The 23,851-nt window shown below is 44.6% G+C and overlaps 1 protein-coding gene across 1 annotated transcript in view; it reads left to right on the top strand.

The window, feature by feature from the left end:
- Positions 1-477: 477 nt before the first annotated feature.
- LOC104944389 (cadherin-9-like) overlaps positions 478-23,851 on the top strand; it is a gene marked incomplete at its 3' end in the record, with an annotated part of 39,851 nt that continues 16,477 nt past the window's right edge. Inside the window, exons 1-2 of the mRNA XM_010769913.1 lie at positions 478-707; positions 18,883-19,263. Coding sequence (XP_010768215.1) covers positions 19,027-19,263 — 237 coding nt within the window. The remainder of the gene's footprint in view (positions 708-18,882; positions 19,264-23,851) is intronic.

Raw genomic sequence — 23,851 nt, 5'->3', positions numbered from 1 at the left:
TAGAAAGTGTCTTGTGAATACATTATCATGAGGCATCAGTAGAAAAATGGACTAAAACACATGCTACTTTTCCCTGGCATGATGTTGCCGGTGTATTTATGGTTTTACTTCAAACAGCCTCCCAAATGTAAGTGGCCATTGTCCCCGATCCACGGCTTCCAGGGTTTTAACGGAAGCAGGGAGTCTAACTGCAGCCTCATGAAATAGCCATGTATTGATTAATTCAAACCCACACTCAACCTCTGACATTGCAACTATTAATCAGGGATTATGCAAATGTCAAGAAAGCGGATGCACACAAACACTTGACTCGCATTATTAAACTTGAACATCGCACGGCAGTTGAAACGCAGCCCCGCTGGAACACTAATCCCATTCTTCTTCTATCTTCCTTTTGTTTTTGTCGGTCGTGTGATTTTTTTTTCTCCTCCTCTCCTTATTTTCCTCCCCTTCTCTCTTTTTTTTTTTTCTTCCTGCGCCGTGTTCTGCTGGGGACTGGTGAATGGCAGCCAATGGGAGGGTTGAGTCCCCTCAGCCTTTCAGCCTCCCTGACATCCACAGCGAGAAGTGATGCAGCGCGACTGAGACGCGCAGTTGAGGTGGAACAACGGGCAACAAAAGCTGCAGTGAACGGATACACTTGGCTCCGACGCGCGCATTCGCATCCCAGGGAAACAATTCCTTCTTAGAATAAACTTCATTATCAGGTGAGCGGGTCTTTGCTTACAACTTCTGTGCAAAATGTCGCTTTTGTGACTTCTTCTGTAGCGTTTTTGAGTCGGGTTATTATAGGCTGCGAATGACCTACACGAAACGGCTCCTTTTAAGATCTCCCCGTGTGTTTATTCTAATGAAATCGCCAGTGGAGCAAAATCCATAATAGTAATTATTGGAATAGCTGCGGGCTTTGAATTTTAAATGAGTTCCAATCGGAAGTTGTATTTACCGAACTTAAAGCGGTGGTCAATGAATTGCAATCAACTTTTTACATGTTGTTAAATGGCTCTGTGCGTAATTCTCCTGCATGTATACCGAGGCGGAACGTGCCCCTCCGGTACAGAGGCGGTGTGTTTGCCCCGTCGCGCAGAAGTGATGCGAGCATGCGGGCCTGGGCTCTAAACGCACCTTTGCCTTATTTTGTCACACATGAAACTTCAGGCCCTTTTGAAAAAAAATACGCTTAAATCTATCGGTGGATGTTTTTTTGCCCCACCTCCCTCTCCTCCGATGATCTTGCTGCAGCCAGTAGCAAATCAACGGGATGCCAATCGATGCAGGTGGGACAGCAGGCTCTGATAAAGGCGGATGCCTGTCTATCTGTGGTTGCCTGCAGTCGTTCTGTGATGCCTTTTATTCTGCTTTCTGATCGACTGAAAGGCCTTGATTATTTTTGGTATGGATGTGAGGGGAACACTCCTGGAGTTTACTCAAGTTTTCTCAAAACAACATGTCCTCTAGCTTATTGACTACAAGATGATATCAGTGATGTGGTTGTGAATATTTAATGGACTTGCTGAATAATGCAGGCAGGGCTATAAAAGAATTAACTCGCCTTCTTTACTCAAAAGTTGCAGGTATTGACAGAGGAGGATAAAGAGGTGTGGTGGATCTAACAGGACTTATGCAAGCCTGAAAATTGAATTTAGTGCTCGTGAAAAAGTTGTGTCCTTCCTGTTGCCTGCAGATTGCTCCATGGTTGTTATTGCGCTGGCTCAATGTAAGCCTGAGGTAATATGCCTGAAGGCGGCCAAGAAGTTGTTTAGGGGTGTTTTCAAGCTATCTGGGGAATATTCCGCAATAATCACTGCTCTGCTCACATACTTTTTGAATAACAAACAAGAGAGAGATTCATGCTGGCTGTGCAAAGGAAACTACATTTGTGAAGAGTATAGGTTAACTACATTGCATTGTCTTCTTTTCTTTTTCTATTGGAACAACTTCCTGCTTGTTTTTTTAGAAAGCAGAGAGCAGCCTGGTGAACAGAGATTGTCTGAACCAGAACAGGTTTTGTGGTCCAGGTTTTTCACACGCTGGTTTGAAGTTCAGAGATGAAAGGGACAGAGTAGAATCTGTGGCTGATCAAAGTCATACAGAAAACACGGCAGGTACTGAATATTTAAAGGTTCTGCAAATACAGTTCCTGTGTGTGTGTGTGTGTGTGTGTGTGTGTGTGTGTGTGTGTGTGTGTGTGTGTGTGTGTGTGTGTGTGGGGTGGGGGGGGCAAATAGTAGCCTACAGCAGTGTACTGTATATGTGCTTATGGTCAGTATGGGTCAGAGATGTGTGAGCACTTGGTTTGAAGACATTCAAAGTGCGGAACAGACATGACAGGCAGGGGAATAGACACATAAGAGCCATCTGCATTTCTTAAACCCGAGATAACAAGAGACACTCCCTCATATTTCATCTTTCCCCAAAAATATCTCTCCCCCCCGGGTCATGTGCAGCAGCTTAGGGGATACTCCAGAAAAGCTTCAATCTGCCCTGTCTGGCCCTGTGACGTCACGGGATGGCGGGTTTACCCGAGGCCAGACCACGATGACCGGTGACCCGAGTTGATTACATTATTTGTGCTCCAGATGGGCGACATCATTCTGATGTGTCCTGCTCATAATATTGAGCGTTTCTGGTCCTCTCTTCTGCAGCATCTGGAGCTAATCAAATCATATTCCAGTATACTGCTGGAGCAAACTCTGATCCCCTATGGGAATGCCTACATGCAGCACTTCTCCTCCTCTGTGCTTGGTTACTTGTGGACATTTGTTGAGCCCATATGTACCGCAAGTGGCTCCTAATATGTGTGTGTTGCGCTTACAAATGTTTGAAGTCTGTTGCAGAGAGCACCCCTGGGCATTGTAGTTCACTAGATGCACCTTGATTGTTTGAGTGCATTAGTCACGGTCTGTATGATGTGATAATAAATCATGACGTTGTTTGTACTGCGAGTGCTAAGGGATTCCTCCTAAGATTCTTCCTGTGCCAAGTATTTATCTGGAGTTGCCAGCCAACAGGGCTTCTCTTCTTCCCTTTTTCTTTTCTTTTCTTTCTCTAGAACAATAGCTCTGCTGTATAGGACAGACTTTGCCTGGCCAGTTTGTGAAGAATTTTGACTTTTTCCTTCACAGAGACATCGCGTCTATTTCTCGCTGTGTCTTGTGACCATCAGAGCAAATCTCCTGCAGGCACAAAGGCAACTTAATAACTGCTCCTTGTAATGAGACAGATTCCCTTCAGAGACACCTATTTACAGAGCAGTCACAACCGCAAATTCAAAGAAACCTAAAAGACGTATTTCTCACCCACCAAACCACAGAGGCAAGAGACCGTGACGTCTGTTTTTACTTTAATAAACTCTTTGCAGGAGCCGGAGTCACCTTCTCCTGAAGGTCGACCTTAGTCTCAAATTGAATTTGCTACGACAAAAAAAGACGCTAGAATTAGACGGGATACGGTTAAGCCACAGCGAGGATGTTTCTCGACAGGTTTCAGCTCAAGGGATTTGAGAGCTGGACGGAGGCCTGGAGAGTACAACGTCGCTGTCTGTCTGCCTAAATCCCAGAAAAGACCTGTTTTTCTCACTGTGTGCTGAGAAGGTAAATACACATGGATCAGACCATTTACACCTCACTTAACAATGGCTAATTATCTCTTCATGCTTTGTGCAGCAGAACACCAATTACACAGAGATATACTCATAAATCTATTTTGAAAGTGGTAGGACTGGGATATGGTGTGTGTGTGCGGTGGGAATGTATACTGTAGATGAAGCTGATAGTATACAGTGCATACTTAGAGAGTGGCTGATAAGAGAATAGTCCGGCTTCATACAGTATGGCACACTAGGATGGATGTGACTATGAAATCACTTAGTTTCATGTCTTTGGGGTGGGAGACAGAGTAAATTGCTGCCAATGTTGAATAATGTAGTGTGCCAACAGCTTTTTTTTCTCCCTCTTCCCCCTCAAACTGTGGCTTGGCTCCACGGCTGTTCTAATTATGAAGTGGTTGAGAGATAGCTTCACAACTCCGATACTGTAGTGATGGTGAGGGGAAGCTGGCCGAATAGCAATCTAACTGAATTACCAACAAAGCCTGACAGACTTGTGGAGTTTAGTGAACACATTGGCAAAAAGTAACATCCCTACCTATTCCGTCGCAGAAATGTAGACACACACATTGGATAACATACACATTTTGAATTAAGCACACACAAACAACACACAGGCACAAATGCAAGCAAACAAACACAGTAGAAAGAGGCAAGGTGTACAGTTCTCCGCACGCTTCTCAGCACAATTTAACAAGATATATTAGTCACCCAGGAGGCAGCAGAAAGCCAGGCGTCCTCAGTGTACAGCAGACTGCAGTCTGACAGTGGGAGATAGTGATTTACAACAAAGCCCTGTAGACCATGGCACAATTTCTGAATTTCTGAAATGACACTGGTAAAGCGGGGCCATGAAAGTATATACACTAGCTACGTCTCATTTCTTACACCATTTGCCCCGGGAAGGGGAGGGTGCAGATTGAAGGGGCAGATGACAAATGCAGTGTTGTAGCTACCACACAATGACGAGTTCAGCCTGTCAGCAGTTGGATTCTGTTTTCGGTGTCATCTACAATATGAGCAAAAACGAGAAGGAATCTACCTTCAAGGACGTTTCCTCTTTCTTAAATGCGAGGTGAAATCGATTTACTGACCCTGCGAGGGTACTGTTAAGGTTTGGATTGGATTTAGAATTAAATCTCTATATCCAATATGTGGGCGGTGGGAACAATAATCATATAATAGTGGAAATCACTGATCACTATCAAAATCTAATCAACTGGTCCTTGGCTGGCGGCTGATCTCCCTGCACCAAATTTCATGGACATTTGCTCATGAGCTTTGCAGACACCCTGCTGATTTACAGATTAATTTACAGAGGTGACGATGCAACTTCCTTAACAGAGCTACAAAATGTACCACCTATGCAACATGAGTAATGCACTTTACCAGAAATTAAAGTTATTGTAAGAGACAATTTGCTAATCTACGGAAGAGGATTAGGGCCACATTAAAAAAAAAATTGGGAGGTTTTGAAAACAATTTTTTTTTTTTTTCTGAGACATAAATCAGAATTCTGACTTTTTTCTCCCAAAAAAAAATGTTTTTTTGTTCTGAGATTAAAGTCAGAACTTTTTCAAATCCTCCCAAAAAAAATAATCATGTGGCACTAATCCTCTTCCGTACTAATCATGACTTGAGAGTGGGGGAGTCTCTAAAATAATGAAGTTTATATAACTATTGATTTATACAAACTTGAAAGATATGCATTTGATTAATTAATGAATTAATACTATCATCAAAAATGAGCTTTTTCTATTCTTTTTGATTGTGGTATTCTGTCGAAATGTCCTCCTCCCATCCTGAATATATTTACACTTTATCCTTTAGAAGATACAAGTTATTCCTCTTCAACTTTTCTGGCAATATAGATGTTTTGGAAAGGGATAAGATAGTGTCCTTTATGACTTGTGTGTGTTTCAGTCATGGTTTGAGGTAGCTAGTGTAGAAGAGTGTGAGTGAGTGCAGCAGACAGATCATGTCCGCAGGTCCTGCCTTTCCTCTCTAGTTGGATCCCTGTCTTTGCAAAGCCCACAGTAAGTGGACTGAGGAACGCTAAACACTGTCTGGGGGAAGGCTGCTGAACATGACAGCCAGTTAATAAGTGTATGGAAGACGAGCAAGTGCATGAAGGATTGGAGGGGGTGGATGGACAGGGGCAGCATTGTCTGTCTGACTTTTGAGACTTTGGTGAAAGCAAAGGGAATGAGAGGGGAAGATACGTGAGGAAAGGAGGATAATATTGACTGTCGGATGACGAGAGGGTAATAGGGGATCAGAGAGTCCAGCCACAGGACAATGAGCATTAGCGCCTGACTGGAATACAATGTGGAGAAAGGGATGGGTTTTTGACAACACAAGAGAGAGTTAAAAAAAAAAAAAAAGAGTGTAATGTTTGTTCCAACTAGAGAGAGGTGTGGCGAAAGAAGGCGATAATGATGCTTACTTTACCCCCGCAGTGAGAGCTGTCAGCTCCAGGCGACACAGGCTGCTGGTGGGACACGGCCGCGATGCCACTCGGTGTGTTAACCCCCCAGACATCACCGACAGTACAGTATGTGATAGATTGCAGGTGTGTAATTACATGTGTGTGTGTGTGTGTTTTTGCAAGTGTGAGCGCCGGGGCACGGCAGGTCTTTGTGTGACTTTTAGCGTGTCAATTTTTGTTGGCAGCGGTGAAAGCAGAGTGACGTGATTTTCCCCTCTAACAGCCTCCAGGAGTAATGATCCAGGTTATTGCAGATGACGTGTAACACCTCAACCCAGCGGGCATTGGCGCTGCAAAAAAAACCTGTCCTTATAGTTTAGACTTCTGGGAGACGGTTGTCTTGGTGGCAGCGTTGTGAGCACAATTCCTCCGTCCCCCAAACCTGTCACCTTCAGACGGGCCCCTCCTTATGTGGATAATGGTCTCCTGTCTATGCCGTGAATGATATCTGGAATCCATTGTGTACCCGTTTCCTCGGCTGTGCTATTGTCCTGCAGAATGCCTTTGTGAGCTTTTCTTTTTCTTTCATTTGGCGCAGGTACAACGTGCAAGCTGTATTCTAAGGTGCTGTAAATGAACAGACAAACACATCGGCAAAAGGTCCTATTTGCTTTCAATCCCCAGAGGGAAAAAGAGAGGTTCCTGCCATTGTTCTGCTACTTTTCAAAACATTAGGATGGTTCCCTGTGAACGAGAGGAATAGAAAGACCTCCCGCACAAACTACCTGCCGAATCAAAGCGTGCGTAGCATTCTGGGGCTGTATATTCCTCAGGGAAGGACACAATACAAGCTTTCTGCAGCAACACGGGACACAGAGTAATAACAGCGCGGTATTGTTTTGGGCTGGATATTACCCAGGGCATCTCTCAGACAGTAGGGGAAACCTGTCCTCTTTGAGAAAAGGTCATTCTTTGAGAACCCCAACAGCTGAACACTGTGCTTTGACATGAATAACTGACAAACGCATGTGTACGGGTCTCGCAGGCCTCCAATTACTGTTTCATGCCGCTGTCCATCAAAGACAAATGGGGCAGGACCTGCCATAGGACCTTCAAGTTTCCAAAACAGGCAGCCTCAGAGTCCACCCTGTGCAGAAGGAGCTGCAAGCACTCTGCAATAATTGAGTTTGATCTAATGAAGGTAATGCCAAACTTGGGTTATTGTTTGCCTGAGGACAATGCGAGACAGTTGAATTCATTGCTTGGAAAGATGCCTCGGGAACTTCTTTGAAATGTAAAAATTGCATTAAACATTCCATTTGTATTAATTATGTTGTGCCTCTTATTAACATTGGCATGCTTAGCAGCAGCAGCGGTGCTGCCGGTAGAACGGGGCTTAGAGAAGCGCTCCAAGCAATAATATTAGAGGCAACCATCCATGCCTGAGGCACACTAACACTGCCTGTGATGTCACTGAAGAAGTGACTATAGCTTTATTCTGAAGCATTGTGTCTAGACCTTTGGTCCTACGAGACATCAGTCACTCAAGGTACTCACCACTGGATTCAATTAATCAAAGCTTTAATTCAATCTGATGGTCGGGCCTCCCAGCTCTAAGCCTTTGAGTGGGTTTTAAGAGAGATGGAGTCTACTGGTGTACGGCCCGGTGTGGATTTAATGACTCTCCAGAGGTCATAGGTTAGACGCGCAGAGGTAGTTGGAGTGGTGACTTGGGTCTAGAATGAAACACAAATATATAAGCTTGCACTTGTGAATTTGGGAAAATGTGCCAGGAAGTAGACATTCAGCTACTCACCTATCAGCTTCCATCAGAAACACAGGGATAATCCTATATGTGTGCTCATGTGTGTGCACGGACACCCACAGAATACAATGCCAGAAGCCGACCTACAGTAGCAGGAGCAGACAGTTGTGAAATGCGGTGTGGATCCTCCTCAGTCTCATAAATAATGGACATTGGTGAAGCATCTGTCAACTTTTCTGTCAACCCTGTTCCAGATGGGAGTCAGACAGGACAGGCCAGGTCAGAGCAGCGTGTTACATACACATAACAAACCTCCATCCAGTGTGTCTTATGCACCCGCACCATGTTTACATCAGCCCACTGACACCCGCACTCACCTCCGAGCCTCAACCTATCTAGCTGATTTATTAGGTCCTGCACCCATCCTCCTCAACCATTTCTTCTTGGACCTGCTCTCCACTCACACACAGAATGTAATCATCGCGAGCAAAAGTGCAAGCATGCTCTGAAGACCTCCCCTTGGTTCCATAAATAAAAGAGTAAAAAATACATTTCTATCTAAATACACAAATCTCTCAGAGTAAGCCCATCCGTAGCACCTCATCGCAGGGTGGTGGGGAAGTGATAAACACACTCCTCCACTGCCTTCAGTCTTTGTTGACTTAAATATGGCACCGCTCGCTTCACACTAAACACTTGCTGTGAGTTCCTCTCCCAAAGTAGCCGCGGACATCTGGCTCAGAGAGTTCTGGATGTGTTGACAACAGTCACGAGGGCAAAGGGAAGGGACAGTGATCAAGCAAACGAGCGAAACCTGGGGTGTGTGCACTGGAACACATTTCAACAGCGGCTGGGTCTCTGTCTTGCTTCCCTTCCCTGCTGGCAGCTGGGTGGTAGGATGGGTGGATGGGGTGCTGCCGGGTGGCGGTTACTGTACGGCTGCTTTATGGACTAAAGCACCGTCTTCCCGGCCTTGTCGTAATAGAGGATTCAGCTCATAAAGCAGCATCATGATTTCCAATAAGAAGAGTTAGGGGAGAGTAATGAAGGTGTAAATCACCTGAGCCATTCTTTTTTTTCCTTCTTCTTCTTTTAATCTGACATTGGCAGTATCTCTCCCGCACTCTCTTTTTTTTTTTGTTCTGTCTGCTCCCTCCTCCCCGACTCCCCCTCTCTCCCTTTGCAGTAATGGAAAGCCTGGCACTCTGTAATAAAGCAGAATGAGCAGCAGTATTAGTAAACAGTCTCTGCAACCATTCAGCCAAGTCCAACTCCTTTATTTTAGTGTGTGTGTGCGAGGTGTTTTTTATACCCCCGTATGGTATTAGGGCTGTGGGCGCGGGGGCTAATGAATGAGGAGGAATGAGGAGTATTTAATTCTAGCCTGGGAGAGGGAGAGGCAGGGAGTGTTTGTTGGGGCTCCTCATAAGAACGCCTTTGTTTTCATTTTTTCACAGAGGCTCTGGACAAAAAGCCTTCTTCTTTTCAATGGCAGCGTTGGGAATGTAGATGCAAATGTGTTGCACACAAGCTTTGCACAGAGGAATAGGACCACACAGCCACCAGCAGGTCACCGTGGCTTGCCTCTCTCACTGGCCTTCCCTTAAATAAAGTCGTCATCAGATTTTTGAAATGGAGTCATGAGTTGCTTTGGAAAGCAGTCATTAAAGAGAGGGTCCAATACCCCTGAGTTAAAATGCCAGGCTTGGAATCATGTTAAAATGTTCATTCCTCGCTCCAAATCGATCGTATGGGTCCCTGCTCTCCAATATCCATGGTCACCTTTGCTATAAAGTAGGGTATTACTTATTTAATGCAGTGGGGTTTCATTCTGTGACCACTGAGGAGAGGAAGGAAAAGAAATGTATCAAGTGACCTCAAAACACAAAGAAATGATGGCGGAGGATAATGAAAGAAGTGGCTTGAATTTTCAATACATATGAGTTCATGAGCGAGATTAGTTTCTTGAAGTCCGCCCATGACATTGGGTTGAATTATTTTCCTCGTCTGCCTTTTTAACTCCTGGTGCCCAGCGTGGTCACGTTATTGCAGTATTGATTGTTTATCTGCAATGCTGTTGGGGGGAGGAAAAGGGGGTTTAGGGATAGAGGGGAAGGTGTCACAGGTGGAGATAGATAATTCAATATATCCCCTTTTGACTGCTGGTTTTGAATCTGGGGGTAAAACGAGGTGCCTGAACATATCCTATCTGGCAATAGTCCAAGTGTGAAATGGGAAATAGAAACTGGGGTGAAAACGTCAGTGCAATGTGGCCGCTGCTCGATAAGGCTGTCTCCTGTCTCCGAATAATTCAATCTCTTGCTCCGACCATTCTGGTAACTTGCTGGTGCCAACGTCGCCGTCCACCCACTCTCTGCCCCTGGGCCCGGAGCCCATATGGCCGGCTACAGTGTCTCTCCGTGACCTATGGCCGGGGCCTGTTGTTCAGCCAACCCCCCCGAGGAGCTTGGTAATTACAAATAAGCTGGAAGTCACACCAGCCACGAGAAAAGGTGAGTGTGATTAAGGATGTGTGTACAGCAAAGTTCAAGGGGTGCTCCAGTGGCATGCCAGCATATTGAATCGTGCGTCTCGGCAGGGCTCGGGAATCAAATGCTAACTTGGATCAATCAGGCTTCTTTGTTCATTAGAGTTCCCAGGAGTGGCAATAAAAAAAAAGCGACCCATCACAGCGCTCATTCCAATGATGAGGCCGCCGTCCCTCAGCGGTAACTAGCCGAGGTAAATAAACATGAGTCACAGTTAAGGTCAGAGGAGATCATGGCCGTCTGTTGTTCATCTCAGAGGACGCTTGAATCTGTTTTTGACGTGATTGGATTGAGAATTGTGCCCTCTTTTAAGCAGCAATACTGCAGGATTCATTCAAAATGCACGGCAACAAATGAAAAGCCAGAAAACATCCCCTTTTCATTTCTTGAGGAGCATCGCTAACAAAATATGTATTTATACAAGGCATTCAAATTCGGATGCCATCACAAATTGTGTGGCTTATTATTGAATCGTATTTATACAATGCGTATTACTTTCATTTGTTTTTATCCCAAGGCTGGGCTGATACCCTGGCAGAAGTCCTGCCTGTGACAAATGGCTTTCTCAACACTCGAATGCCTCAGTGGTTTTAGTTGGGTGCAGTTTGAGAGAATTTTGTCCAATTTAAGAACAGTCAAAAGCCATAGGATCAGTGAGCGTCATAGCTTATGAGTGTGTTTGAAGCCTCTGGTATTAATAATGTAAAAACGGTTGCTCCAAAGTGTCACTGTGTTGTTTTATGGTGGGCGTCCAGGAAAGGTCATTACTCTTAGTCGAGGTGGAGACACATTTCGCCTTTTATTAGGGCCATATTTTAGGTGTGTGATGTCTTTGTTTTAGCTCCATGTATTATTTAGTGTTGGTTTGACAATTGTGTTTGTAGCTGTCTTGTTACTGACCCGTTGTTACAGTCGATATATGCTTGAATGGAAATGTTTCTCCACGTAGTTCCCTCTCAAGTAATTGTCACAACGGGGAGACTGAGACAAACGTGGGAACACAACTCCTTCACCGATTTTCAATTCACTGCGCCAAGTTTGACCTTTGTGTAGCCCAATCAATGCATCTGCTTCCAGAGACGCGCTATTCGTTTAAAAACAACAGCTGTGACGTGATCTAATATCATGGTAAGGCAGTATTACAGAGGAAAGTTTTTCATCCAGAATAATAGCTTTTAATGATTTAATTGAATGTGAATATTATTCCTGTCGATGGCCTTTTGCTCCAGTGTTCAAGGCTAAATGTAAAGAAGCTGACACTTGTGCTTCACTGCACATGGCACACACACAAACACTTGGGAGGCAAACATTGATTTGCATAGAGACGGAGGCTCCCATAACCACCAGTGTGTTACCACAAAGGCCTCAGTGGGGAAAGCAGGAAGCCGCCAGTCCCTCCACTGAGACTCCCCCCCATCCTCCCTTCCCTCCCTCTCTCATTGTCAATCCCTCAGAATAAAAGCTGTGTAAGACCACACGGCCGCTGGTGACAAAACATGTGCTCTGGTGAACACACAGGAAAGCAAACAACCGAGGATGTCTCATCTGCTAACGTGTCACCGGATGAATGCCATTAAGCTATTATTTCTTTGCTCTTTATGTGCGAGGACGTCTCGTGCCCATTTGTTCTGCTGTCGAGCGAGGATGACCACATCTGTTTTCTACCGGCGCACTAGGCGTTATTAATCTTCGCAAAAGGACATTTAGCAAAATCAAACCTCCATTTATTAGCCCCCAGCGCGGGATTGGAGAACTGGCGAGGGGAGATAATGACTTTAAGCTCCCATTTAGCCAATTAATTCGGAGGAGTGGAATCAGAAACTGCACGCTAAAAAGTGAGAGTCTGTTGTTTATGATGACACAGTTCAGAGCCATATTTCAGGGCTGAAAGTCATTATTTGGCACTAGAGTTGGAACAAAATGATGCTTCCCTAATATACTAAGAGAATCTGGAGTGACTTCACAGAAGAGGGACCCTTTAAAATAATCTGCTGAGGGGATCCTCTTCAACTTTCGCCTCGCTCGGTGGTAAACAGAGATAAACACTGGTGCGAGTTCATAGAATCCCATCTTTGTTTTTTGTCAAAGTGACAACAGGGAGAAAGAAAAAGGGGGTGAGCTTTAAAACAGAGCTCTGTTTGGAGAGCTGGCAACCCACAATTTAGTCCAGACTGTGGAGACGTAAAATCAAGTGCACTAGAGGAAGGGTTACTTCAGGAGCCCTCGGTGGGTTCTAAACTGGGCCACTCAGACAACGATTGTGAGAGCCTCGGACTGAGTGATGCAGGCTCTGCTGAACGATGGCACGGTGGAAATAACTAGAAAACAGGGAAAATAGGGGGCTCTCATTGACTTGGCCCAGATTGTATGATTTATATGGGTTATTTGGTATGCATTTGGGCAGCCAGGCAAGGTAATGTGTTTGCAGTGAGCTCTGGAGCGGTGCAGCGGGATGAATGTTGTGGGCACACCCCCGCCTCTGACAGGGATAGTTGGAGCTAATTTGTTTGGATTCAGTCAAAGGCAAAGTCGCACATACCTGCATGTCATGTATGATCAGGAAATTGATGACCACAATTTGAGGGTTATGTACCAAAGCCTTATTTGTTGTTTATTTTTCAATTTTTCCTAAGTAATGTGCAGATTAACATTTGAAAATGTCCTTTTTGTTTAGAATAAATTGAAATGTTGGCAACACATTGAGAAAGTTAATGTGCTATTTAGAAGCAGAAAGGGGGACTTACAGAACCGTTAACTAAATCTTGATGCTATTCCAGTGTTGTAGGTTGAATCCTAATTTGGACTAGAGGACTCTGGTGTTTTGCAGTACAGTGCTGACATTCAGTGAGGAATTCGCTTCAGCTTTGCATTCCAATTTGACTGGGGATTTCCAGCTGTTTATTTGCATGCGTTTTATGAAGATGATTTTGCCCTCCTCAATCCGTAGATGTTTTTCATCTTCCTTTGTTGTAATAGGCCCCATCTGTCTGAAATCTCCTTTTTAGTGATCAATTTCCGCGCTTTAATCTGTGAGGCGTGTGTTTGTGTATGTCACATTAGAGTGGGTGGAAGTTATTTTCAAGACAATGCGGCAGTATGTCTAGACGCTGTTTCTCAGCTGAACAAAACATCAATACATATTGACAGAATTCTGTTTGGTCGCATCTGTATCCATTTTGCTGCAAAGACAAGGGACACACACGGTTTGTTTGGAGAGCAAAAGTTCATCCAGCGACCCACTTTTTGGTTTATTAGCCATCAGGGAACTCTGTTGTGAACCACTAACCCACATGGGCAACCAGACAAATGGAGAGCCCCAGATTTGGGTCGAGCATAGTGTTTTGCACTTGGGATTTAGCTGTACATTTCTACAGCGAGCGGCATAACATGAGTTGTGAATGACACCTTCTCTGAGGCTGAGCTCTCCTCACAAACTGAGGCGAGGTGGAGAAAGGGGGTGAGGTAGGGGAGGAAATGAGGAAGACAACGAGAGTAGATATGCTTGAACAACCTGCTGCTGACACCTCCGCACATTAGCAGCCTTTAAGGGTCTCCTCTGTGGATTGTAACATGACAACGTTACCTGTGGCACCAGTGCCCAACCTCCCCCCCCCCCCCCCATCTCCTTTCCCTATCTCGCTCCCACTCTTCTCCGTTGCTCGTCCCCCTGGCTGACATTCTCTTCTCTCACTTTTAATTGCACCCCCGGGGCTCTTTCTGGGTTGCTGTGGAAGTCTTTGGCTCAACGGGCGCGATAGGGTGCTTTGCCGTGTCGCTCATATCTCTCGTTAGGGAAAAGAAAATAAAAACAGAAAGAGAAGAGGGGGGGGTAGAAAGGGGGGAGAGGACAGATGTAGGCCTACTCCGAGAGGTCACTCCCAAGTCTAGATTAGGCTAAAATAGCACCCAGGCCTATTTTGTAACAGCACATGTGCACTGGAGAGGCCATTAGCTGGCCAGATCCGATATGTATTGACAAATGCATTTGTGTGACTCTCTGCACGCCTGGCTCTATCTTCGTGGCCCTGTGTTCGATAAAACCAATAGATACATTTAATAGCTAATTGTCCAGATTCAAAATGTTATCCCAAGCAATTATTTGAGCGTATAATCATGGGGCATTTGAATATTGGCAGCATACACATTAATCTTGCTTACCCAGGAGCCAAGCACAATGCAGTATCATTGCTCGATGGGCGACTCCACACAATCTGTGACAGGCAATTTAAAGCAATTTACTTTTTTCATTTTTTCATCAAGCACTTTTTTTTAATGCAATTAAATGGCACATGATATGAAGCGAAGACGGGGCAGGCGAGAGAGCGAGACAAAGAGAGAGTGAGCGTGTGTGTAAAGAGGGAGAAAATAAAGGCAGCCTTGTGCTTGTTGTAAACACTGCCTCTTAACTGGGAGAATATAATTATGGTGTCATGTTCTATTACACACCTTCATTATGACGATGGTGCTCCCTGAGAAAGTGAACAGGGACTGACAAGACCTGTGGCTCCTTTTCAAAAATCCCCTCCAGCGACAGGGATACATGGAAGATGGCTCTGCGACAGAAACGCAATCACTTTTCCATGTCACCTTCTTTACAAATCGTTTTACTCTTGTTTCTATTTCTTTAAAGGAACATTCAGGTTTATAGGTGTATGGTTGGTGGTTATGTTCCATTGGTTTAAGTAACATCACGGCACCACCACGACTGACTTTGCAAGGTGTATTCAAAGGAACAGAATGCCAATGCAGAAATGTCAATAATAATCAGTAATACAACTTTGCCATTAACTGCAGTAATTACAAAGGTCAAAGTTGAACCAGGGCTTCAGTCTATGAACTGTCATGGATGCCTAACAGATTATGTTTCTTCTCCAATGCAATGTTGACTGCTCGTGTTTCATGACCTTCTGTCACCTAACCACTGTTTCTAAGTATTTATTGTTATCATTAATTTAGGTGATACACATTTTGCCATGGAAAGCGTACACGAGCACTACAAAATAGATCAAAGTCCTAAAAAATTGGAAATCCTCGCTCTGTCTTTCTTCCGACTTCACTCTCATACATCACAAATATAAATAGGCAGGCATTTTGTCGTAGCCAATGGGCTACATGTGGCAGCATAACATTCTTAACCCAATGTGACATTTTTTGACGTAGCAAAATAAAGCTTTAGCTGACATACTCGTGGTCCATGTCAAGAGCATTATCAGGGCAGGAGGCTGTACAATATGGCTTCCAGGGTATGACAAATGTGGTCAAGGGGCGAGCACTCCTTAGGGACGGCAAAGCCTTCCATACAGTGAAAGCATTAGCTTTCCACAGTGACATTATGAAGAAATCTATTGAAAAGGCCGACTTCCCAACTGCTGGGGGACTCGAGGTAGAAAGCTTCATGAGTCCACCCAAGAGACCGACTGGTATTTCCAACTGCGCCGAAGCCTACAGCAAATCAATAGCTCAAAGTCCCACATGCTCTCACCAGCGTCAATTAAGTAAATTCATAAAGTCGAGTGCACTGGGAGTTGAGGGAGGAGAAGGAAAAAAGGGAAAACTAGAGAGCGAGAGCAGGAAAAAAGCATCCAGTCATGTAGCAGATTTGGATAGGAAACAGAGCTTCTGCCATGAGAGTTGTGGCTTAGCGAAAGTGGAGAGTGGTGGTCTAAAAGAGACTATTTCTCCACAGGCATTATTAAGAAGCCTGACAGTCCATCTCACTTTCACCTGCCTCCATCAGCACACGCACTGTTGACCCGGGAGTCTTTCCCCCCCACTTGCTGAGCCAGGCAGAGGACACATGCAAAGTGACTGGCTTTCAGCAAAAAGCCCAATGATAATGCATATCAGCTCAGGCCTATGCAAGCAAAGTAGGCAGGGGCAGGGGGATGGGGATGGGATGTGGCGACGAGAGGGGGGGGCGCGCGCTATAAACTGCAACGCATGAGGTAAAAGAGAAAGATGGGACCTAACCCTCAGCTTCAACCGCTCACAATGTGCCTCATAAGGGGAAAGCAGGGCATGCCTTGGCTGCCTCTGGAAGACAGGTAGCGTAATGGATGGGCCAGTCTCCCAGCCTGACTGCTGACGCTGCTCTGACAGGACGTTTCTACCTCTCCTTCACTCCCTCTCTCCCCGTTTGCCCCGTAGTGTTGTCACGGTAACTACATCTGATTTCAAGAACTTTGCGTGTTGTGAATTTCTACCTGGCCGTCACATCTAGAGGGCATAAACAAACACTGCGATTGGAATTTGTTTAAAGAATAGACGAAGTGCATTGAGGCAGTTTGACGTGGACAGGTTTGGCCCAGAATCTACAAAGTCTTTCCAAGCAGACGTGCAATCATCCACTCTCGATACAAAAGCAGCATTGATGTTGTTGACTTAGGAGCAACTTGAACCACAACCAGTTGCGAAACTACAGAGGTAGTTAGGACTGTCAGCACTCGACTCAGAACTTGTACAATAGTAAACAATGTCTATCAAACATTGCTCTTTGATTTCACCTTTCCACCAGCTGTGTGAGGCCTGCAAACTGCCGCATTGTGAGGAGCGGTTTGCAAGCATCATTACATGAAGTTGGACTTGGTGCACTTAGGGATGGTCTTGTAGTCAAAGAAAACAGTCGCCATGAAACGGTGCCAGTTGAACAGACAGAGCCACATAGCTAAAGGCGGACACATTTATCGAACTCTTTATTGTGTTTTGAACTGAACCCTCCCGCAAACAGCTTGGCGAGAAATGAAGCTTCTGTATTTCGTTTTTTGAGCCAACAAAGACACCCAGCCGACATCAATACCCCCGTACTAAAGTTACTATAAAGCTTTCTCATTCAATGCTGGCAGACACCTGTTTGTAAAAAGGTTGTTCTGTGACATTGCTTGGCGGTTCGTCTTTATTTCTGTGGTCTCCGATTTTCAGATACTAAACTTAACGCTAGTATCTAAGAGAAAATTGTGGTATTGTGACAGGACTCCTGCTTCTACTCCCCTTCCTGCACCTTTCCTCTTTCTTCGCTCCACTTCCCTCACTCAGTCTGTCTGGCTCTGCATGCAGGTCAGGGTATTTAATTCATGTCCAGAAACATTGTTTCCTAATTCCCCGACATACTGTGCGAGGAAAGACTTGCCATACATTGGTGCTAGATTGCATCCTCCTCTCCCCCACACGCCCCCTCTCCCTCCACCCGCCTTCTGAGAGTGTGCGATACCGAGGAACGTTGCAGACGCTCCCCAGCGGGCCCACTGATAACCCTCCTACCAAGCCCCAGCCGAGGAACACTGGCGGCCTGGATATCTTCCAGCCGCGAGGAATAATGAGAACAAAAGCAGAATACACGGCCTTCTTTCTCTTTCTTCCTACCCCTCCTTCTCCTCCACCTCCGTCCTGCTCTGTTCCTCTTGTTCCGTTTCCTTCACATATTAGCCAGCGCGTTCTGCATTGGCTCAAAAGGAAAAGGAGAAATGATTGAGGGACGGAAAGCGGACAGATTCCACTGCTCACATCAGAGCCCTATACTCTGTGGTTTGCAAACAGTGATTTTGTTCGCTATCTTTACACTGATGTTAAGGTAATAAACTGGAGTTGACATTGCCCCGGGTCTCCATTGGCATTCAGCTGGGTTTGATAACAAAGTGTGCCCAAGCAGATTGTTTAAAAAGATAGAACAGGCCGCTCCACGAGCCTTGCACTCTATTAGATGTTGGTTCAGGGGCTTAATGCAGATAAAGTAGCTCAACACGTGCTGTACAGGATGTAAGCCAATACATTGATGTGTAATATTTCTAATCTGATATTTATCAGGTTAGGCAGTACTCAGCCTGCCCATCAATCACTTGACTGACAGTCAACATACAGTACGAGTGTGCACATGAATGTATAGCAGGGCGGGTGTGGATGGGAATGTGTGGACGTGTGGCAGCAGAAAGTCAACCACTGAGATACAGATTTCAGATCAGCTCTCCAGCTTTGCCTTTATCTGTCACATGCCTCTTTTTCACCAGGAGATGATTACCCACATGTATTTGTCTATTTAACCCATTATTGATGTATTCTTTAAACAATGTATGTATTTATTTTTATTTGTTGATACATGTTTTACTCTAGGAAGGCTTTTTCGTGTAATAGTCAAATGTAATTCGTCCCCTTAGACCTAGCATTTTTTGGAAATATGTAATTGCAGAAACTAGGAAACAGTCTGAACTCAGAAGATGGAGACGGGAAAGAAAAGCATTTTTTTCTTATAGTGAAATACATTTTGCTTGATTTAATTTGATGATTCAATTGATTGCATTATTTCTTATTTAAAGTGTTGGTTCATGGTTAACTTATTATATACCTAGCCCTAACAATTTCATAGATACATCTCTATTGATTTCCCCTCCCCATCTTGACTTGGTCCTTACTGAATTTTACTGCATCTTCAGAAAGCCTGGAACACTGAGCTGCTTTTGAGTGCAGGTTAGGAAAGTACAGTAACGAACCACTGCTTCCCCTCCTGATACTGACACTCTGTTTTTCTTTGTAAATGTTCCAGGTGCTGTTTTTCCGCCCCATGTGACTGAGAGGAGCCTTCTCTGCTTCAATAGATTACAGCATGTGGACTGATCCGATACTCTGACCAAGAACCACTGGACATAGACCACTGCAGGGGGGAGAAGAAGGCTGTGGTGGTGTGGCCATGGATAGAAGGAGAGTTTGCGTATTGATGGTGCTGTGGGTTATGGCCCACCTCAGCTCTCCTGGTCACGGGCTCAGGGCCCTGCGGAGAACTACAGGGGGGCACAAGGGGGCCGCAGGACTGACGGGTCAAGACGCCAATGGAGTGCCGCTGAGGCGATCCAAACGTGGATGGATGTGGAACCAGTTCTTTTTGTTGGAGGAGTACACCGGGTCCGACATGCAGTATGTCGGAAAGGTAATTAAAGATCTTTTTTTTTCCTTTGTCAGACACACAGAGGACCTCAATGCCACATCAGTTTTACACCGAAGTATTATTACATCCAATAATCAAACAAAAGCACAGGGATAATAACATCCCACACCTTTGAGACATATTTAATTAGTCAGATTAATTAGCAAAACTGTGTTATTTTCCACAAGTGACCACAATAGTCTGTTGTCTCATGTCTACAGAATATTGTATCAGATCAGACTTTGTTCATTATTTGATGAGATGACTTCCTAATTCAAAATAATATTTTTTTTTTACTATGAACAAAATACTTCATATAACAGATCACATTGCATTTACTGAGAGTCAGGTGCCTGTTTATCAGAAGTGTCCCTGGGATCAGTTCTAAGTAGAAGAGTAATAAATAACAATGCATTAGATGAAAGAAATCTAAATTCTATTATGGGACCAATCCAAACCTGCTGTTTTCAGTTTGTTCAGAATGACTAAAGGAAGCACTGCGTATTTGATTTGAGCAGCTAACCATCTACTACAGTTGAAAGAAAAAGAAAGGATTGTCTCAAACTGATACTCAAACTGCATCATTAGAAACCCGAAGATACTCTCTGCGCGGTTTTCCGTTGCGAGTGAGCTCTATGAAGTCCATCTCACAAATTGTTAGTTCTGTAACACGGTGCATCAAATCTGCAGTCTCCCCCCCCCACAGTCTGAGTGCTCTCTTCAATGTTTGTTTATTCTTCTGGGATTTTTTTTCCTCGGAGCCACTGTCTACACAACAAAACATGAACTTTTCACATGCCGGCATTTGAAAAGTAGCTTTTTTAGATGATTAAAAAAAAAAATTCTCATTACAGTATGTAGTCTTATCGATACATATTTATGAAGTTCTACTATTTTTCCGTTAATCCAAATGAATGCAAATTTAACCAAATACTGCTTTATTTGCATTTTACAGTCCTAGAACAAACTGGATTTGTGATACACAATTTTTAAAGTTGATTTTTTAGCAAAAAGGGGGACAACCTAACTACCTGTGGTGCCTTTTCTTAGTAGCATAATGGATTCATGGATAATGTGTTCAACCTCTATTAAAGGAAAGGAATTGTTCCTAATGAGCTGCTTTAAAATAAATAACATCCTATTACTGTTTCATTCTGTCTCTGCAAATACAAGAATCAACCCATCATCGGAGAGTAGACATGACATGATACGCCGATCGGCTAATGCTCATGAATGGGACTTCCTTCCATCCATCCTCAGGCTTTGTTTGCTGTCGCCTGTCCGATACATATTGTGCTTGCTGTCATCTTTGCGGCTGCTTGCGTGATGTCCATTCCACTCACATCATGCCGTCCGAGAGCGGCTGTCTTGCCCGACAGTAAAATATGACTTCCTCCGAAGGTATTATTTGTTCAACAACATGAAAACATAGTGTCGACCCAGATAACATTGGGGAATGTACAAGAAGACGGGCCAGCTAATGCTTTACATGCAGCGGAGCGGAAGTCACGATATCAGTCTCCTCTCCCACCCTACTGTAATTGAGGAGATTGTGAAGCGTGGGGGCAAGGTCAGGACGAGTGAGAAAGGAAGAAAGGGGGTTTTGTGCGAGGAGTTGAATGGGGCTGGTGCTTTGCATTCCGATCGTGTGTCCATGGAGGATAGAGTCGTCCAACCAAATGAGATTCTGCAACATACGTCCTCCCAAAGTGAGGGTTGACTTTCAGCCCCTGTCTTAAAGGATTACAACGCTCAATATGGTATGAGGCGGGCAAATACGAGAAAGAACAAAAAAGTTGAAAAGAACAAAAAAAGAAGTGAATGAAGATCAGAAGTAAGTACCGAGCATGATCAAACCACTTCGTCTTCAGAGCACGCTGATTGATGTGCCACTCGTCCTTTAAGCTTGTAAAAGGACTAATAGCGAAAGAAGAATGGATTATCTGAGTGTGGTATACACTTAGAGAACCAGAGGCTTTGGCCTAAGAGTCCGTCTCCTGAAGATGCCATTAAGGCATCAACCTTCGAGCACCACACTTAATCATGACTCTGAACGCTTGTTGTCCCCCCCCCCCAAGTACATGCAGCTGGGAGCTTCTCCACAGTGTTAGCTCGCTAGCCAGTTGTCTCATAGGATTGTAGTTGGTGGATCTTATCTGATTGCAATTACTGTTTGTTAATTGCTTGATTAAGTACAAGTGATGAATAAGGCCCTAAACGGTATGAATAGCTTTTGAGTTGAACACGTGCCTCAACAAAGAGAACAACCATCTGCATCCATATCCTCAGGTGGAGGCCATATCCGCATCAAGTGGGCCTGAAGAAAAAAACAACAATACCAGAAACACAAAAGGGAAGGCTTTTGTCATTGCAAGTGACATCATTGCAACCAGAGAACACAGCAGGGAACAAAACCACTTTTGTTAGTGGAGAAAAAAATGAATTGGAAATAACACAATGGCAGGTTATTATAAACAAGGGAGCAGCTTTTGACACACAGTAAAAGATAGAATGATGAAACTACACTTGAATTACAACATCCCGTCTCCGGTTATTTGGTAAACTCAATCTCCCCCGGTTGCTTTTTTTCAAAGGCGTTATCGAGTTGTGAAGTGCTAACAAATGAAAGTTTAATCTTTCCTGAGCAAGCATAACAATGGCAGTTGGAACAGGAAGGAATTAAGGGAAGCGATCGAGATGAAGGGGAACAGGAGACTCCACCGGTGTCTTGTTGTGGAGCTGGTTGGCTGCTAATCTTGATAATCTTGCTGTATTGCCCAACAATTTATTTTTTTCCTGCAGGAGGGGGAATCGTACACTGCCTCTCATTAGCACGCGAGCTGCATACAGGCCTCCGAGGGTCCGCGCTGTCACTGGGGGAAGAGAATATTTGTTTATTTCATTATTTCTTACTTTACCAAAGGGCACACATCCACTGAAAATGGTTAATGGCCTGTGGTTTAGGAGTGTTTGTGCTGTACTATCATATCTCATAAAGTATTTACAGCCCCTGATAGGCCCCAGTGGTTCTGGGTCTGCCGGGTAGACTCTTCAACACAGTCCCTAGCAAGTGAGCAATGTTCTCTGAATGTGAACAAACACACCAGCGTGCACACACACACACACACACACACACACACACACACACACACACACACACACACACACACACACACACACACACACACACACACAGACACACACACACACGTCCGCCTCCAGTAATGGGCTGGAAATCAGAGGAAATAAAAAAGCGGCAGATGAACACAGACATAATATTCTTCCCAGTCCTGAATACTCAGCGGTTGAAGCGACCTGGGGGAAAAGACTCAAGCGTCTTATGGCAGCCGAGCGGAAAGGTGCAAGGATTGTTTGTTTTTGTTTGTTGGGGGGTGGGATGATTGTTGGTCTCTGTTCCCCCCCCCCACTACCAGCTGCTCACCTGGCATACCAGCTGCTCACCTTGGCAAAGAGGCAAGGAGTTTGCAATATGGCGCCGGGCTGGCTGTACCCGCGCCATGGCAACCTCTGCTGTCTCCAGCCGCGGCTTGGAGCACACATTGGCAGTGTTTGTTGATTAGGCGATAAGTTCCTGCGTGTGTGTTGGGAGGGGGCGACTTCAATTATGCTCTTCTCCTGCGACGTGTGAGCAGTGGAGGAAAGGGTGTGATGAGGTCATGCAGCGACGAGGCCCGGCAAACATCTGTCTGACAACGTTGCAGGGGGAGAGGCGATGTCGGCGCGAGATACTTCGACATCACTACAACATCTTGCAATTGTTTTCATGCTATCGCCTGCCCACTACTGTTTGAACACCCGTTGATTTTGACGGGGTGAGATTAATTCATTTCTTATCATCAAACAGCCAAGTTGGTATCTACCTTATGGACCCCATAGATAGTTTTCATGTAATTATACAATCTTAAAGGTCACCTACTGTGCAAAATCCACTTTTTTATTTATTTTATACAGAAACATGTGTCCCCCTCTGTGTAAAGAGATTCTGAAAATGTCAGGAAAAAATATTTGATAACTTTTTGTCCTGATCCATTTATATAAAAACCTGTCTGAATCATAACGATTTTTTTGGCTTATGTAGCCATTAGCCAATCACCAACCAAGGTAACCCCCCCAGCCCCCCCACCCTCCCCCCCACCTTATGACCTGAATCTTCTCCTAGAGCACCATTGTATTATTTTTAACCAAATCTCTCTCCGAGGGGCGTGGGAAGGGGCTCCTTATTTTCATCTAAAGTAACAGACAGAGAATCAGCACTTTGGAAACAGGGCTGAGACAGAGGGGATTATGGGATGCTACAATGCATGATATGTTTGGTATTTCGAGCCAAACACTTCAGAGACATGTTTTGTATAAATCTGAGAACTATAATATATTGATGAAAAAGAGTACAATAGGGGACCTTTTAAAAAACGACTCCAAAAAAGAAACAACAGTGAGGACACGACCTCAGCTACGGCCCTGTAGCAAAGTAAACAAACTGTTGAGAATTTCTTTTAATTAAAAGATAACATGCTGGAAATTATGTATGGCACAAAGAACTAAAGATGTCAGAGGTCCACAAAAGAGGAAA

Source organism: Notothenia coriiceps, unplaced genomic scaffold, assembly GCF_000735185.1.
Source record: "Notothenia coriiceps isolate Sejong01 unplaced genomic scaffold, NC01 NC01_scaffold00008045, whole genome shotgun sequence".
NCBI classification, from domain to species: domain Eukaryota; kingdom Metazoa; phylum Chordata; class Actinopteri; order Perciformes; family Nototheniidae; genus Notothenia; species Notothenia coriiceps.
The sequence above is the reverse complement of the archived record's forward strand: the minus strand, read 5'-3'. Positions and strand labels throughout refer to the sequence as shown.